The 16,766-nt window shown below is 36.9% G+C and overlaps 1 protein-coding gene across 2 annotated transcripts in view; it reads right to left on the bottom strand.

Annotated features, from left to right (window-relative positions):
- Positions 1–15,492, bottom strand: part of TINF2 (TERF1 interacting nuclear factor 2) — a 63,494-nt gene extending 48,002 nt beyond the window's left edge. For both annotated transcript variants that reach the window (XR_008400656.1, XM_053702370.1), the window contains exons 1-7: positions 15,465–15,492; positions 14,128–14,169; positions 10,068–10,264; positions 9,791–9,892; positions 4,594–4,695; positions 4,056–4,166; positions 3,897–3,957 (exon numbers count right to left, since the gene is read on the bottom strand). Coding sequence is in view for 1 of the 2 variants with exons in the window: in XM_053702370.1 (XP_053558345.1) it covers positions 3,897–3,957; positions 4,056–4,166; positions 4,594–4,695; positions 9,791–9,892; positions 10,068–10,264; positions 14,128–14,149 (595 nt within the window). In the remaining variant the exon portion in view is untranslated. The remainder of the gene's footprint in view (positions 1–3,896; positions 3,958–4,055; positions 4,167–4,593; positions 4,696–9,790; positions 9,893–10,067; positions 10,265–14,127; positions 14,170–15,464) is intronic.
- Between the last annotated feature and the right edge of the window lie 1,274 nt (positions 15,493–16,766).

Below are 16,766 nucleotides of genomic sequence, written 5' to 3' on the forward strand. Positions count from 1 at the left end.
CACCGCAATGCCCTGTGGTCTTAAAACTGCCAACAGAGACCCCAGAACCTTTGTGAAAATTCTGGGTGCTGTGGCCAGACCGAAAGGAAGAGCCACGAACTGAAAATGTTTGTCCAGAAAGGCAAATCTCAGGAACTTGTGATGATCTCTGTGGATAGGAACATGAAGATATGCATCCTTTAGATCCACGGTAGTCATAAATTGACCCTCCCGGATCAATGGAAGACTGGTACGAATAGTTTCCATCTTGAAGGATGGAACTCTGAGAAACTTGTTCAGACTTTTGAGATCTATATAGGTCTGAACGTTCCTTCCTTTTTGGGAACTACAGATTTGAATAAAACCCCTGTCCCTGTTCCAGTACCGGAACAGGACATATTACCCTGCAGATAATCGAGAAAGAAGAAACCTTCCTCTGGGGGAAGAATTTCTGAACTCCAACTGATACCCCTGAGACACAATTTCTAGTGTCCAGGGATCCTGAACATCTCTTATCCAAGCCTGGATAAAGAGAGAAAGCCTGCCGACCCTTCATGCTGACTTGGTAGCAGCAGCAGGCTTCTTGGATTGTTTACCCTTGTTCCAAGACTGGTTGGGTCTCCATGTGGACTTGGTTTGTGAATAATTCCCTTCCTGTTTAGTGGAAGAGGAAATTCCCTTGAAATTTCGAGAGGAACGAAAATTACTCTGTCGCTCTCTCTGTTTGGACTTTTTATCATGAGGGAGGAGATGACCCTTGCCTCCCGTTATGTCGGAAATAATTTCCTTCAAGTCAGGCCCGAACAGGGTCTTCCCCTTGTAAGGAATAGCCAAAAGCTTAGACTTGGACGACACATCCGCAGACCAACACTTTAACCATAAAGCCCTACGTGCTAAGATGGCAAAGCCCGAACTCTTAGCCGCCAATTTAGTAATCTACAGAGAAGCATCCGTAATAAACAAATTAGCTAATTTAAGAGCTTAAATTTGATCCTGTATCTCTTCCAAAGGAGTCTGTCTTAAGAGACTCTTCTAGAGCATCAAACCAATAAGCGGCCGCACTGGTCACTGTAACAATGCAGGCCGCCGGTTGCAAATGGAATCCCTGGTGAACGTACATCTTCTTAAGGAGACCCTCCAACTTCTTATCCATAGGGTCCTTAAAGGCACAACTATCCTCGATAGGAATAGTAGTCCATTTGGCCAGGGTAGAAATGGCTCCCTCTACTTTATGGACCGCCTACCAAGAATCCCTAATAGCGTCGGCTATAGGATACATCTTTTTAAATACAGGCGAAGGAGAGAAGGGAATGCCTGGTCTCTCCCAATCTTTCGCAATAATCTCTGAAGTCCTCTTAGGAACAGGAAAGACATCTGAGTAAGAAGAAACTTCCAAGTATCTGTCTAACTTACTCAATTTCTCTGGCGAAACCACTATTGAGTCACAGTCATCCAGAGTAACCAACACCTCCCTCAGTAATAAACGGAGGTGTTCAAGCTTAAACCTGAAGGAAACCACATCAGGATCAGTCAAGGGTAAAGCACTCCCTGATTCAGTAAGTTTACCCTCAGAGAGTACCTCGGTACTCTCCAACTCAGAACCCCGAAAGGGTACATCCGCAATCGCCATCACAGTATCAGAGGCAGTATTGACATCATAGCTGTCCCTTCTTGTACGCTTGCCGTGCGATATGGGAAGACTGGATAACGCATCAGAAAGTATAGAGGACATCACTGCAGCAATGTCTTTCAATGTAAATGCTGCAGACACTCGTGAAATACATGGCCCTACTTGCGCAGGCGTTAAGGGCTGTGACGCTTGGGGAGAAAGCTGCGGCATACCTTGCATCTCATCTGTAGACTCTTGAGAAGCATCCGCCTTAGGCAAAGGTTTATCAAAAAAAATGTCTCTATAATGTAAGGCCCTCTCACAACATGAGGGACAAAAAGGAACTGGAGGTTCGACAGTGGCATCCAAACACATAGAGCATGTTACAGTCTGGATATCATCTGAATCCATACTGACAGAAAGCAGAAAAAAAATTATTGGTCTCGACTCTGTTAAATGAAATAATTCACAATTTTATGCCAAAATGTACAAAAAAATATTAATGTAGCTAAAGGCTTGTCAGTATAATGCGATCCTGACAAGACACTGTCTCTTTAAAAAGTAAAATGACAAACAATTTTTCTGATGCACTGAAATCCGCTAACCAGAATTCAAAAACAATTTGACCAACAGCACCTCGCCTCAACAGCTCTGCTGAGGCGCCTACCTGCCCCCACAGTCCTCCGACCACTCCTAGGCACAATCCGGAACTCAGCCAACAACACCTAAGACCGCTTGCTTTAATATGCCAACCATGCGGCCGAGGTGTCACTCGCGATGTCTCACGAACAGCCGGTGACTTCCGGAAGAGAAGAACGCTGCACGGCTATTATCAAAGTGCGCCAAAGCAAAAACCCGCCCATCGTGGGCGTCGCACCAAAAATGATCCGAAACCATCGGAAAAAGTGAACAAACACAGTCACAAACCGGAGTGCATTAACCAGACTCCGGCAACATACTCCCAGCGTCTGCCCCAAGCACACACTGCAGGGAACCAGTAAAAGTACATAGTTAAGCATGAACAGTGTTTCTAGGTCTGCATTAATAAGGCCAGCCCATCTGATAACACATATATTTGTGTCGGTTTACATAGATCCCATGAGAACCCACACACTCTGTAAATAGGAAAGCCCTTTCCAGGAGCCCATAGTCCCCAACAGATTAGAAGTGTACAGCCAATTCTGAGATATGCCAAAAGCCCCAGAAATTAAAAGGCTGCACTTACCTCTATGCTGAGCGACAGCATGACGAGTCTCACAGTATCAAGAGGTCTTCTCCCTCCTGCAGCTCTGTGAACACAGAAGGGCCTTAGTTAATATCTGCTAAGATCATAAACAGCAGGGCAGCACTAGTATGGGAGGCACAGTGAGAGTAATCACACCAGTTCCCATTGCTTTAAAGCCACCTGTAGCTCTACTCTAGAGGCTGACAAGGAATAAGGCTACACCCTATAGTAAAATAGCACTCACTGGTACCATTTTAAAAATAATAAACTCTTGATTGAAGAATCTAAACTAACACCTCACTTTACCTCTTCCTATCACTAACACAGGCAAAGAGAATGACTGGGGTGGGAGGGAAGGGAGGAGCTATATATGCAGCTCTGCTGTGGTGCTCTTTGCCTCCTCCTGCTGACCAGGAGGCGATATACCATAAGGATGAAATCCGTGGACTCATAGTATCTTTGGCTGCCTTACACAATCCCCTTAAGACATTCAGAATATTGTATCAAACATCCCCCGTTTCAGGGAAATAATAAAGTGCCCTATTTTTTCCTTAATACAGCTTAAGAAAAATTAATTTAGCACTTACCTCAATACATTCTGCCTGGCAGCAAGGCAGCTCACTAGGTTTTAGAGGTCCTCTCCATCACATAGACCTGTGGATAAATAAAAAGGGCAGCACTTTATTTAAATTTTAGGGATGTGCAGTGAGAATTATGTCCCACAAGTTCCCTTTGCTTAAAAGCCACCAATGCTCTACTGAAGAGACTGAACGGACTATGGCTACACCCTAGAGGAAAAACAGCACATACTTGTACTGCAAATAAAATTAAAAAATCTTGATTGAAGAATCTTCTCAGACACTAACTTTACCACTTCCTTACTCAAGCGTAGGCAAAGAGAATGACTGGGGTTGGAGGGAAGGGAGGTGATATTTAACAGCTTTGCTGTGGTGCTCTTTGCCACCTCCAGCTGGGCATGAGTGATATTCCCAATAGTAATTAGATGATCCGTGGATTCACTGTGTCATTAGAAAGAAAAATGAATCACTCTTTCTGACAGCAAACCATGGATTGTACACTTACCTGCAGAAATTGTAAATTCTGAACCGGACAACAAAGTAGAGCTTTCAAGTGCCAACTGAAGCTGGAAATAAATCAAGAGACATTTGTTGGAGGGGGCATTGTATAAGAAGTCATTGGTAGCACGGGGAGGGAGAAAGAGGGTAAATTAAAGACTTCTACCTCTTGCCTTTTGTTTTCAGATAAGGCAGTACTCAGTCTGACCAAGAGTTCTCTCATCAGCTTTTCCAGTACAGCAACAAATGCCTCTCCATAATCTAAAGCCACTTGCTCCTGCATAAGAGATACAAGTCAGTTCCAGAATCTTACAAAAAACACACACACAGAAAGCTGCCAAACACTATAGGTAGAGAAATGTGTTGTGTCATACAAGGAATAAGCAGTATCATTTCCTCTCCTTGCTAAAAAGAATGCATCACTTTACCCGTGGTCCATGGACATGTGTGAAGAGCTAACCAAAGCAAAGGAGATATGAATTCCAGCATGTTTTTTTAAGGGGTGTAGCCCTGGTCAACTGTGCAAAACCAAGCAAGTTCTGCTAACAAAATAACAATTATACAGAATATACTTTTTAAATATTTTGTGTGCAGATGTTTAGCAATTCAGTGTATAAATGAGCACTGACTTATGTCCCTTTAACACTTGGCAGGGGTTTGTAATTAGTCTTTGAGTACTATGAAATGCAGAGTGAATATGTAACCTTCATATAGCTTTTCCGAAATTCATCATCTTCAAAAAGCCGTTTCACCATTGTGCGAAAGCTGAAATCAGCAGATTGCACCTTCTGAAGATCTCGAAGCGTCTAAAAAAAAAAAAAAAAGTTTTAGAATATAGATACCATGTAATGTATGCGACCTTTACAGAACGCAAATCTACAGGAAAGTTAAAAAGAGTCATTAAAAAGTGTTAAAATTACATGAATTAGCATGTTACTTTAACACTCACAAAGCTTTAATGCTATTTGTTTATCCCCCCGCAAAGGGGATTAATCACATACGCCTAGATTACGAGTTTTGCGGTAAGGTGGAAAAGCAGCATTAACAGGTCCTAACGCTGCTTTTTTACGCCCGCTGGTATTACGACTCTTGCAGGTTTAGGGGCACCGCACACTTTTTTGGCCTTACCGCAAACCGACACGTAAAGTTCGTAAACCCTTTTTTCTATGGGACTTCCATAGCAGCGGTATTACGAGTTTGTCCTGGGAGTCCAAAAAGTGAGCGGTACCCCCTCTACCTCCAAGATTCGTAACGCATTTTAAAGTCAGTATTTATGAGTTTTACACTACAACGCTGTAGCATAAAACTCATAACTAAAGTGTTAAAAAAGAACACTAACACTCATAAACTACCTTTTAACCCCTAAACTGAGGCCCTCCCGCATCGCAAACACTATAATAACATTTTTAACCCCTAATCTGCCGCTCCGGACATCACCGCCACTAGAATAAACATATTAACCCCTAAACCGCCACACTCCCGCCTCTCAAACACTAGTTAAATATTAACCCCTAATCTGCCGCCCCCTAACATCGCCGCCACCTACATTATACTTATTAACCCCTAATCTTCCGCTCCGGACATCGCCGCCACCTATATTATATTTATTAACCCCTAATCTGCTGTCCCCAACGTCGCCGCCACTATTCTAAAATTTACTAACCCTTTAAACCTAAGTCTAACCCTAACACCCCCTAACTTAAATATCATTTAAATAAATCTAAATAAAATTACTATCATTAACTAAATTATTCCTATTTAAAACTAAATTCTTACCTGTAAAATAAACTCTAAACTAGCTACAATATAACTAATAGTTACATTGTATCTAGCTTAGGGTTTATTTTTATTTTACATTCAAGTTTGAATTTATTTTAACTAGGTAGAATAGTTACTAAATAGTCATTAACTATTTAATAACTACCTAGCTAAAATAAATACAAATTTACCTGTAAAATAAAACCTAACCTAAGTTACACTAACACTACACTACAATTAAATCAATTCCCTACATTAAATACAATTAAATAAATTAAATTAGCTAAATCACAAAAAAAAAACCCCACTAAATTACAGAAATAAAAAAATTACAAGATCTAATTACACCTAATCTAATAGCCCTATCAAAATAAAAATAAAAAAAGCCCCAGCCTAAACTAAACTATCAATAGCCCTTAAAAGGGCCTTTTGCAGGGCATTGCCCCAAAGAAATCAGCTCTTTTACCTGTAAAAGAAAATACAACCAACCCCCCCAACAGTAAAACCCACCACCCACACAACCAACCCCCCAAATACAAGCCTAACTAAAAAAACTAAGCTCCCCATTGCCCTGAAAAGGGCATTTGGATGGGCATTTAGCTCTATTGCTGCCCAAAGCCCTAACCTAAAAATAAAACCCACCCAATACACCCTTAAAAAATCCTAACACTAACCCCCGAAGATTCACTTATCGGGAGAAGTCTTCATCCAAGTGGCATCTTCTATCTTCATCAATACGGCGCGGAGCGGCTCCATCTTCAAGACGTCCAGCGCGGAGCATCCTCTTCTGCTGGCTTCCTTGAGGACATCTTGCCACTTGGATGAAGACTTCTCCCGGTAAGTGAATCTTCGGGGTTAGTGTTAGGATTTTTTAAGGGTGTATTGGGTGGGTTTATTTTTTAGGTTAGGGCTTTGGGCAGCAATAGAGCTAAATACCCATCCAAATGCCCTTTTCAGGGCAATGGGGAGCTTAGTTTTTTTTAGTTAGGCTTTTATTTGGGGGGGTTGGTTGTACTGTTGGGGGGGTTGTTTGTATTTTTTTTTTACAGGAAAGAGAGCCGATTTCTTTGGGGCAATGCCCCGCAAAAGGCCCTTTTAAGGGCTATTGGTAATTTAGTTTAGGCTAGGGTTTTTTTGTTTTTTTTTGGGGGGGGGCTTTTTTAATTTTGATAGGGCTCTTAGATTAGGTGTAATTAGTTTAAAAATCTGTCATTTGTTTTTTATTTTCTGTAAATTTAGTTTTTTTTTTGTAATTTAGCCAATTTAATGTAAGGAATTTAATTATAGTGTAAGTTTAGGTGTTAGTGTAACTTAGGTTAGGTTTTATTTTACAGGTCAATTTATATTTATTTTAGCTAGGTAGTTATTAAATAGTTAATAAATATTTAGTAACTATTCTACCTAGCTAAAATAAATACAATCTTGCCTGTAAAATAAAAATAAACCCTAAGCTAGCAACAATGTAAATATTAGTTATATTTTAGCTAGCTTAGGGTTTATTTTACAGGTAAGTATTTAGTTTTAAATAGGAATAATTTAGTTAATGATAGTAATTTTATTTAGATTTATTTAAATTATATTTAAGTTAGGGGGTGTTAGGGTTAGACTTAGGTTTAGGGGTTAATAAATTAAGAATAGTGGCGGCGACGTTGGGGAAGCAGATTAGGGGTTAATAAATGTAGGTAGATAGCGGCGACATTGGGGGAGGGAGATTAGGGGTTAATAAGTATAATGTAGGTGGCGGCAATGTTGGGGGCAGCAGATTAGGGGTTAATAAGTATAATGTAGGTGGCAGCGATGTCCGGGGCGGCAGATTAGGAGTTAATAAATATAATGTAGGTGTCGGCGATGTCGGGGGTGGCAGATTAGGGGTTAATAAGTAAGATTAGGGGTTTTTAGACTCGGGTTCATGTTAGGGTGTTAGGTGTAAACATAAAATGTGTTTAGGAATCAATGGGGCTGCGTTACTGAGTTTTACACTGCTTTTTGGCAGCCAGCTCTCCCCATTGATGTCTATGGGGAAATCGTGCACGAGCACGTACGACCAGCTCACTGCTGACTTAAGCAGCGCTGGTATTGGAGTGCAGTATGGAGCACAATTTTGCTCTACGCTCACTTCTTGCCTTTTAACGCCGGGTTTGTAAAAACCCGTAATATCAGCGCTGCAGGCAAGTGAGCAGTGAGAAAAAACTGCATGTTAGCAACGCACAGCTCAGAACGCAAGACTCTTAAATCTAGCCGATAGTTAAAGGGACGTTAAACACTAAATAAATGCTAGGTATAAAATGTAGATGTATTTTTTAAAGTATCATTAGATACCTTCTCTGCTGTGGCCAATTAGGGACAGTTATAATTAGGTCACTAGAGTGTGCAGTCAATGGCTGTGTGCTATATAACAGTGTTTTGCACTTACATTTCTAAAATGTACTGAAAAGCTCACAATGCAGAATGAAATTACAGGAAAAAGGGGACAACATAAGAATGAAAGTATATTGCAGAGGTTTTTTTTATATTTACAATTTATAATTTTATATAACCATCTCAAAATGTTTAATGTCCCTTTAAAGCTCCTCTCGGGACCTGCTGAGCACTGCAGGTCCTGAGCAAAAAAAGGTTGATCCATTCAGCAGCGTTAGTTGCACAGCTGAGTTGTGTGACTAGCACTGCTGATTGGATCAGTCGTAGTTTCCACTCAGGACCAGCAGTTCTCTGCGGGGTCTGAAGCTGAACTTTATAGGGATTAAACACAAGCATTAGTGTTGCAGCATGTCATTTTAACACTATCTAAACAAAAAAGAAATGTTAAAAGGGACATTTAACACTAAATAAATGCTAGATAGAATTATGTATTTATAGAAAAGATTAGTATGACGTATTTTTTAAAGTTTCGTTAGGCGTTTAAATATTGACAAAATAAGTGTAAAGTTTTAGTGTCAATAAAACAATGGGAGCTGTAACTTAGGTTGCCTTCTCTGCTGTGGCCAATTAGGGACAGTTATAAAATAGGTCACTAGAGTGTGCAGCCAATGGTTGTGTGGAATATAACAGTGTTCTGCACTTCGATTTCGAACAGGAACTAAAAAGCTCACAATTTCAGAATGGAATTGTAGTCAAAGGGGACAAAATAAATGATGAAAGTATATTGCAATGGGGATTGTGGGAGTATTTTTGCAGTCAGTAACAGGGATATAGGACGGTGCTGTCAATATGTATAAATGTAAGTGTGCAGTGTTTTATATTATTAATATATATATATATATTTATTATTAATATATATATATATTATTAATATATATATATATATATTATTAATATATATATATATATATATTTATTATTAATATATATATATATTTATTATTAATATATATATATATATTTATTATTAATATATATATATATATTTATTATTAATATATATATTTATTATTAATATATATATATATTTATTATTAATATATATATATATTTATTATTAATATATATATATATATTTATTATTAATATATATATATATATATTTATTATTAATATATATATATATATATTAATATATATATATATATATATATATTATTAATATATATATATATATATTATTAATATATATATATATATTATTAATATATATATATATATATATTATTAATATATATATATATATATATTATTAATATATATATATATATATATTAATATATATATATATATATATATATATATATATATATATATATATATATATATATATATATATATATATATATATATATATATATATATATATACACACATACATATACACTAATTTTATATTCGACCTTCGGCTTAGCGCTCGTACAATGGGCGACATTAGTTTTTAGCCCATCCCCATAGAAGTGTATGTGAGAGATTAAGTGTACCTACTCTATCCGACATGCAGATCTTAGCGCACGTAGAGTTTCACTCAATCGCCATTATATTAGTTTCAACATGTAATATGAGTGCAAAAATAAGAGCTATTAATTTAATGTGAGCAATGTTAGCACAAAATAGCGCTTATATTTGTGTTCCACTTCTGATCTAGTCCCTTATTGGAAATCCAGCTCAGGAGGTACAAGCAAGTCAAGAACATGCTCTCTTGTAGCAAGGGTTAGTGCTTACCATATGAGATGTAACATCTGATGGACACTTAGGGAAATGCAGTTGAAAAACTCGCCACGTCTCATTGTTTGGTCCCTCTTGGCCAATCAAATCTAGTATAATCTAGGGTGGGGGATATAAAAAGAGTAGACAATGCAAACCAAACATGCTTGGTTACACGCACACACAACTGACATAGTCATTCAGTAACATGTTTTACTTACTAAATAACCTAGTCATCTGCATCAAAAAGTCCACCATAGAGACTCATGTTTCTAGACTACCTCCTACCACATACCTTGGCACGCAGCCCCAAGCTGAGTTTGGCATAGTGACGATAATGCAGCAGATCAGGTGCTGCTTTGTAAATGATGTCTATGAAGTTCAGCACTCTTGGGAAGTGAGCAGTCATGCGACACCTCAGCACATGCCACACTGCAGCTGCTGTAACAGAAAGCTCTGATAGGCCATGGTAAGGCTTCTCCTTATGCCACCCTATAGAGACACATTGACAATTAAGGTTCTGGCATAAACTGACTATATTAAAACTCACTTCAATAAGAATGAATTACAGGTTGTAACATTGTAGATGAACAATCTAAGGGTGCAACCTTGTAAAGAAATCATAATTTTAGTTGAAATTCTTTTTATTATTACGTTCCAATACAACATGTTAATCACAAATATTACATCTTGGTTGCTTTAAATCTAATGACAATTATTACAAGTTATACATAGTCATAAATCATAAACAGATTACTGATCATTGCACTGTCAACATAACATTAGTCCGATCTTAAAATGAAATCCATTATCATATATGTGCAACCTTTTGCTGACAAGAAATGGAACCTTAAAAAACAATTTGTTTTTTTAAATGGGAATGGAAGAAAAAAAGAATCAAGCAACCTTTAAACAATTAAACCAATTGTGTGTGAACATAACATAAGCTTATGGAGTCTATGATTAAAACTTTTAGATGGATCAAGTGTTTCATAAAGTTGAAGGTACTACTAAATGTGGATTGGGTCTAATTTCCTTCTCTTAAAGCTATGGGGAAATCATAATTTTAAAGGGACAGTATACTGTAAAATTTCCCCTTTGTGTTTCCAATGGCTTGTTATACCAGCTGCAGAGTATAGCATGTATGGGAAAGTGTTGGTTTAGTTTATTTTTGTATATAAAATAGCTGTTTCTGCTAATTGAAACCACAGCTCAATAAAATAGACTGAGCTTCTCGGAAGAGTAGACCTCATTATCTTTATTTACACAAAGTCTTCTTTATCTTATTTCTCACCGTTTACTCAAAGCCAAATAGAAAATTAGCATTTTAGTACCTCTCTGTCAGCCCCCACTGGAGGCACAATTTCATCTTAGTCTTCTTATTTACATAAATTTTCAGTGCAGATGAGATACAACAGGTAAAATCAGCTATTTCAAATGATAAAAAGGTAAAGGAGATATTTGTAAACAAATTAACACACTCCAGAAGGTACAAATGAATAATTGGAAACACATTAAAGGGGAGAAAAATTACAGTACACTATCCTTTTAAAGTTAACCATTCAAAAAAGACAAACTGTCACAGAATCCACACAAAGAACCTCATTATGAAACAGAAAACTATTGAAAAGTTCACACAACCTAAAGAGGCTGCTAATTTACTACTTTTATGGCTTTATAGCAGGTGAATGTCATTGATAACTCAATGAGAATTCTTGCCCTACAACTGTGTTCATTTAAACATATTTCACATCAGCAGGTGACAGGATGTGTCTCACACACACACACAGATGGCAGGTTCCAGATTACTGGAGGGTAGCATGATTAACAGTGACAGGGAGAAGGCGGAGGTACTAAACCAGTTCTTTTCTTCAGTATACACAAGAGGGGAACCAATGGAGGATACTTTGGAACAAACTAGAATATGCCAGCCCATACAATTAACTGGGTTATGTCTAGAGTATATCAGGAAAAAAACTCTATAATATTAAAGGTAAATAAAACTCCAGGCCCAGATGGAATACACTCAATGGTGTTACGGGAACTTAGCACTGTTATAGACAAACCACTACTCTTAATTTTTCAAGATTCATTATCCTCAGGCATAGTACCCCAGGATTGGCGTAAAGCTGATGTGATGCCACTCTTCAATAAGGGAAGCAGGGATGATCCAGGTAGCTATAGACCAGTTAGTCTGACATCAATAGTGGGGATGACTTGGAGTAAGGATTAAATAGCGACATCTCTATTTTTGCAGATGATACCAAGTTAAAGTGAAGGTCCATTTTGATGAATTAATGCCCGTTTTTTAATAAACCTATTAAAAACAAGGGCACTTGAATTCATCAAAATTGACATTTCACAGTTTTCTTCAAAAACTTAACTTTTAATCCTGGCAGCCGCTCCAGCACATCCTCTGCCTGTCGCAAGCCGTCTTCGCGGGTCCAAAATGATGAATCCAGCTTCCTCCAATCACAGCGTTGCATCAGGCCAAGATTTCCCCGGGGGGAAGCTGTGATTGGAGGAAGCCCGATTCATCATTTCTGATGTCTGCAGAGGCTTCCTAAGGCCGGGGAAATCGCTGGAACGGCATTCAGGATTAAAAGGTAAGTTTTTGAAGAAAACAGTGAAATGTAAATTTTGATGAATTAAGGTGCCCTTGTTTTTAATAGGTTTATCAAAAACCAGGCACTAATTCATCAAAATGGACCTTCACTTTAAGTAAGGTCATTAGGTCAGAGCAGGATGAACTTTCATTACAATTGAGATCTGCAAAAAATAAAAGCATGGGCAGGTAAATGGAAAATTAGATTTAATACGGGAAAATGCAAGGTTCTACATTTTGGAAGTAAAAATAAGCAGGCAATGTATTATTTAAATGGGGCAAGACTTAGCCAAACAGAGGAGGAAAGGGAATTGGGAGTAGTAATAGATAACAAGCTAAATATGGATGCCCAATGCAAGCCAGCGGCTTCAAAGGCTAATAAGATACTAGCATGTATTAAAAGAGGCATTGATTCAAGAGAGGAAAGCATAATTCTGTCACTATATAAATCCCTGGTAAGACCTAACCTTGAGTATGGAGTGCAGTTCTGGAGACCGATGGCAAAAAAAAAAAAAAAAAAAAAAAAAAAAAAAAAAGATATTGCAGAACAAGAAAAAGTTCAGAGAAGGGCCGCAAAGCTAATAAGGGGAATGGAGAATTTAAAAGGGTCCCCTTTAAGCTATGAGGAGAGACTAGCCAAACTGGGTCTGTTTTAGCTAAAAGGTGCTTGAGAGGTGACATGATTACTTTATATAAATATATTCAAGGCCCATATACAGAGATGGCAGAAGCTCTGTTATTCCAAGAAAGTTGATTGTGACAACAGGTCACAATTTAAAAGGGACAGACAAGTCCAAAAAAAATTCAAATAGGGCATGTCATTTTAAACAACTTTCCAATTTACTTGTATCACCAATGTTGCTTTGTACTCTTGGTATTCTTAGTTGAAAGCTAAACCTAGGAGGTTCATATGCTAATTTCATAGAATTTGAAGGCCGCCTCTAATCTGAAAGCATTTTGACAGTTTTTCACCACTAGATTAATTCATGTGTTTCACATAGATAACATTGAGCTCATGCATGTGAATTTACAGAGGAGTGAGCACTGATTGGCTAAAATGCTAAGTCTGTCAAATGAACTGAAATAAGGGGGCAGTTTGCAGAGGCTTAGATACAAGGTAATTACAGAGCTAAAACTGTATTATTATTATAACTGTGTTGGTTATGCAAAACTGGGGAATGGGTAATAAAGGGAATATCTATCTTTTTAAACAACATAAACTCTGGTGTTGACTGTACCTTTAAGGTTGGAGGAAAGGAGATTTAATCTCCTGCAACAGAAACGTTTTTTCACTGTAAGAGCAATAAAATTGTGGAACTCATTACCAAAGGAGGTAGTGAATGCCAATACCCTAGAAACATTTCAAAAATGTTTGGATACATTTCTGGCTAGAAACAAAATTCATGGATATGATTACTTGTATTAAATGGGTGGGATTAATTTAAATTCAACTGGAGCTTCTTTTTTTTTTTTTAAATAAGATTTGTAGAACTCGATGGACTTCGGTCTTTTTTCAACCTCATCTACTATGTATAGGGGATTTAATTTGTGTAATCTACAAGTGTGCTGTTCTCCCTTGCTTACTTTATTTTTCACTCAATAAAATTTGGCAACATGTACCGTAAATTTTTTCAATCACACCTGGAACTAGTATGCACTTACTAAAACAGCAAACAGTGACAAAAAAAAATAGCAAAACATAAAAGGCACGTCAAAAGACATTATTTGTGGGAAATAAAGTATATCTTACTTTGTAGAATATCGGTTTCCATATTCAGAGGACTCCTGAAAACTTAAAATACAAGAAGAGTTCAATTGTAAGTCAAACCTATTATTTCCTTTAAATAGTTTACTTTCTCTGCTTAGATTAAACAAAAATTTTTTGTATAAAGCAATATACATTTATTTTAAATGGTGACTTCTAGACTGATAAATTATTTTTAAAAACGTTCACATTAACTCCCTATCAAAGGTGTAGTAATCTCACACTAATAAAAATGCAGGGATTTTCCCTAAAAATTAACCGTTCAACCTATTTAATCTTTAAAGAGATAGTAAAATAAAAACGTAACTTTTATGATCCATATAGAGCATGTGATTTTAAGGCACTTTTAAATTAAATTCTATTATTAAAATTCACTTCAATCTCTTGTTATATCTTTTGTTTAAAAATTAATGGACATAGCTTTAGCAACAGCAATGCACTTACTCGGAGCTAGCTGGTGATTGATGGCTACGCACATTTGTCTCTTGTCATTAACTCACCAGATATGTACAGCTAGCTCCCAGTAGCGTATTGTTGCTATGGAGCTAACTTTATATAGGTGTTTAATCACAGATAGTTATTTATATTCAAGCAATAATGAAATAATAAAAGTACACTCTCTCTTGCATTTTATGTTTTTAAAGCGTGTTAACCTACCCCAGTATCAGCATGGCCTTATTTTTTTATTGGAGTGTTTGCTTCTATTGTTTTTAAATAAAAATAAGTGTATATACGGGTTACAATACATATATACTCATAAAAAAACAAAAAACAGGATCTGACTTCTTGTACCGCCATTACCAATAATGTATGTATGAAATTCGCCCTACTTCCTTGGTTTATTTCAAAGATAATTAGATCTCAAAATAATACAGCATTTTAAATGTTTTCTAGTCAATCGTATTGGCTTTTCTAAAAAAATAAAATAAAAAATCCATATAATAAAAGCAACATAAGTACTAAAACTCTAAATTATATTAATAAACCATACTAAAAAGCTTCAAGTGCACTAGATTGTGTAGGCTCTACGGTCTTATCAGACACAATGCATATTATACACTGCATTTATGTATTTGTTCAAATCTGTCAGATAAGTTATTTAACGAACCGTTTTCAAACAAATGTACTTAATAGAATGTGCGTTTTTTAAAACTTGTAGGATGCATAGTATTATCACAATAAAGGCAACGTTAACTTGTGAGTAAATAAACCGCATACACAGGAACAGTTGGCAGAAAAAAAATAATCTTTAAAATCAGTCTATTTGAAATATATACTGTCTAGCATTTAAATCAACTAACCGGGACTCTGAAAACACTCACGCGCAAACTAAACCATCTTGCTTTTTAGCCCTTAGCAGAATAATTTGAGGGTACTCGTTGACATCATCACTATTGGACAGTGGTGGGTTTTGAGACGCCATGTTTATTATGGGCAAGAAGGTGTGTTCTAGACTTGTAAAAATGTAAGCGGGAAATCTGCGCGCTTTCTATGATCTAATATCTATTCAAACATCCATGCATCCAATCTATCTATCTATCTAGCCTTCTTGAGATCCGTGTAGTTTGCTTTCTGTTAAAATTCTTAATTCTGATAATGTGTTTTTGGTTTGGATTCAGTTCTGCATAGTTATTTGAATTCTTTATTTTGCATATTAATTAACAATAATACAGACATCCCAACTCTCCCTGAAGATCTGGGAGTCTCCTTGATTATAATAGCATACCTCCCAACATTTCAAAATTCAAAAGAGGGACACCAGCCCCCTCCCCCCCCCCCCTCAAAAAAATTGAAATGTGGTGGGCGGGGCTTAAAAATCATAAGACCAAAGTAATAAAAATAAATTTCTAAATAAAGTTATATATTTTAATACACTTAGGCAGCAAATCAAACACAAGCTCAAACCACTGGTATGGCTATGTGAGCGCTGTATTTGATTAGCCTTTGCAAAGACATTGCTAAATATTTTTATCTTAATTGCACATTTATTAATAAATTCTTTAAAACTACTCTCTGCATTCCCCATGAATATTCTAGATTCTGGCCTTTAAAGTCAGCAAAAATGCACAGTAGCACGCTACATAGCATACACTTACACATGCAGATACACACACACACTACATAGCATACACTTACACATGCAGATACACACACACACACTACATAGCATACACTTATACATGCAGATACACACACACTACATAGCATACACTTATACAGGCAGATACACAGACACTACATAGCATACACTTATACATGCAGATACATACACACACTACATAGCATACACTTACACATGCAGATACACACACACACACTACATAGCATACACTTATACATGCAGATACACACACACTACATAGCATACACTTATACAGGCAGATACACAGACACTACATAGCATACACTTATACATGCAGATACATACACACACTACATAGCATACACTTACACATGTAGATACACACACGCTACATAGCATACACTTATACAGGCAGCACACACTTATACATGCAGATACACACACACTACATAGTATACACTTATACATGCAGACACACACACACACACACACTACAGGTAGCCCTCAGTTTACACCGGGGTTAGGTTCCAGAAGGAATGGT

Source organism: Bombina bombina, chromosome 2 (genome assembly GCF_027579735.1).
Source record: "Bombina bombina isolate aBomBom1 chromosome 2, aBomBom1.pri, whole genome shotgun sequence".
In the NCBI taxonomy this organism is placed as follows: domain Eukaryota; kingdom Metazoa; phylum Chordata; class Amphibia; order Anura; family Bombinatoridae; genus Bombina; species Bombina bombina.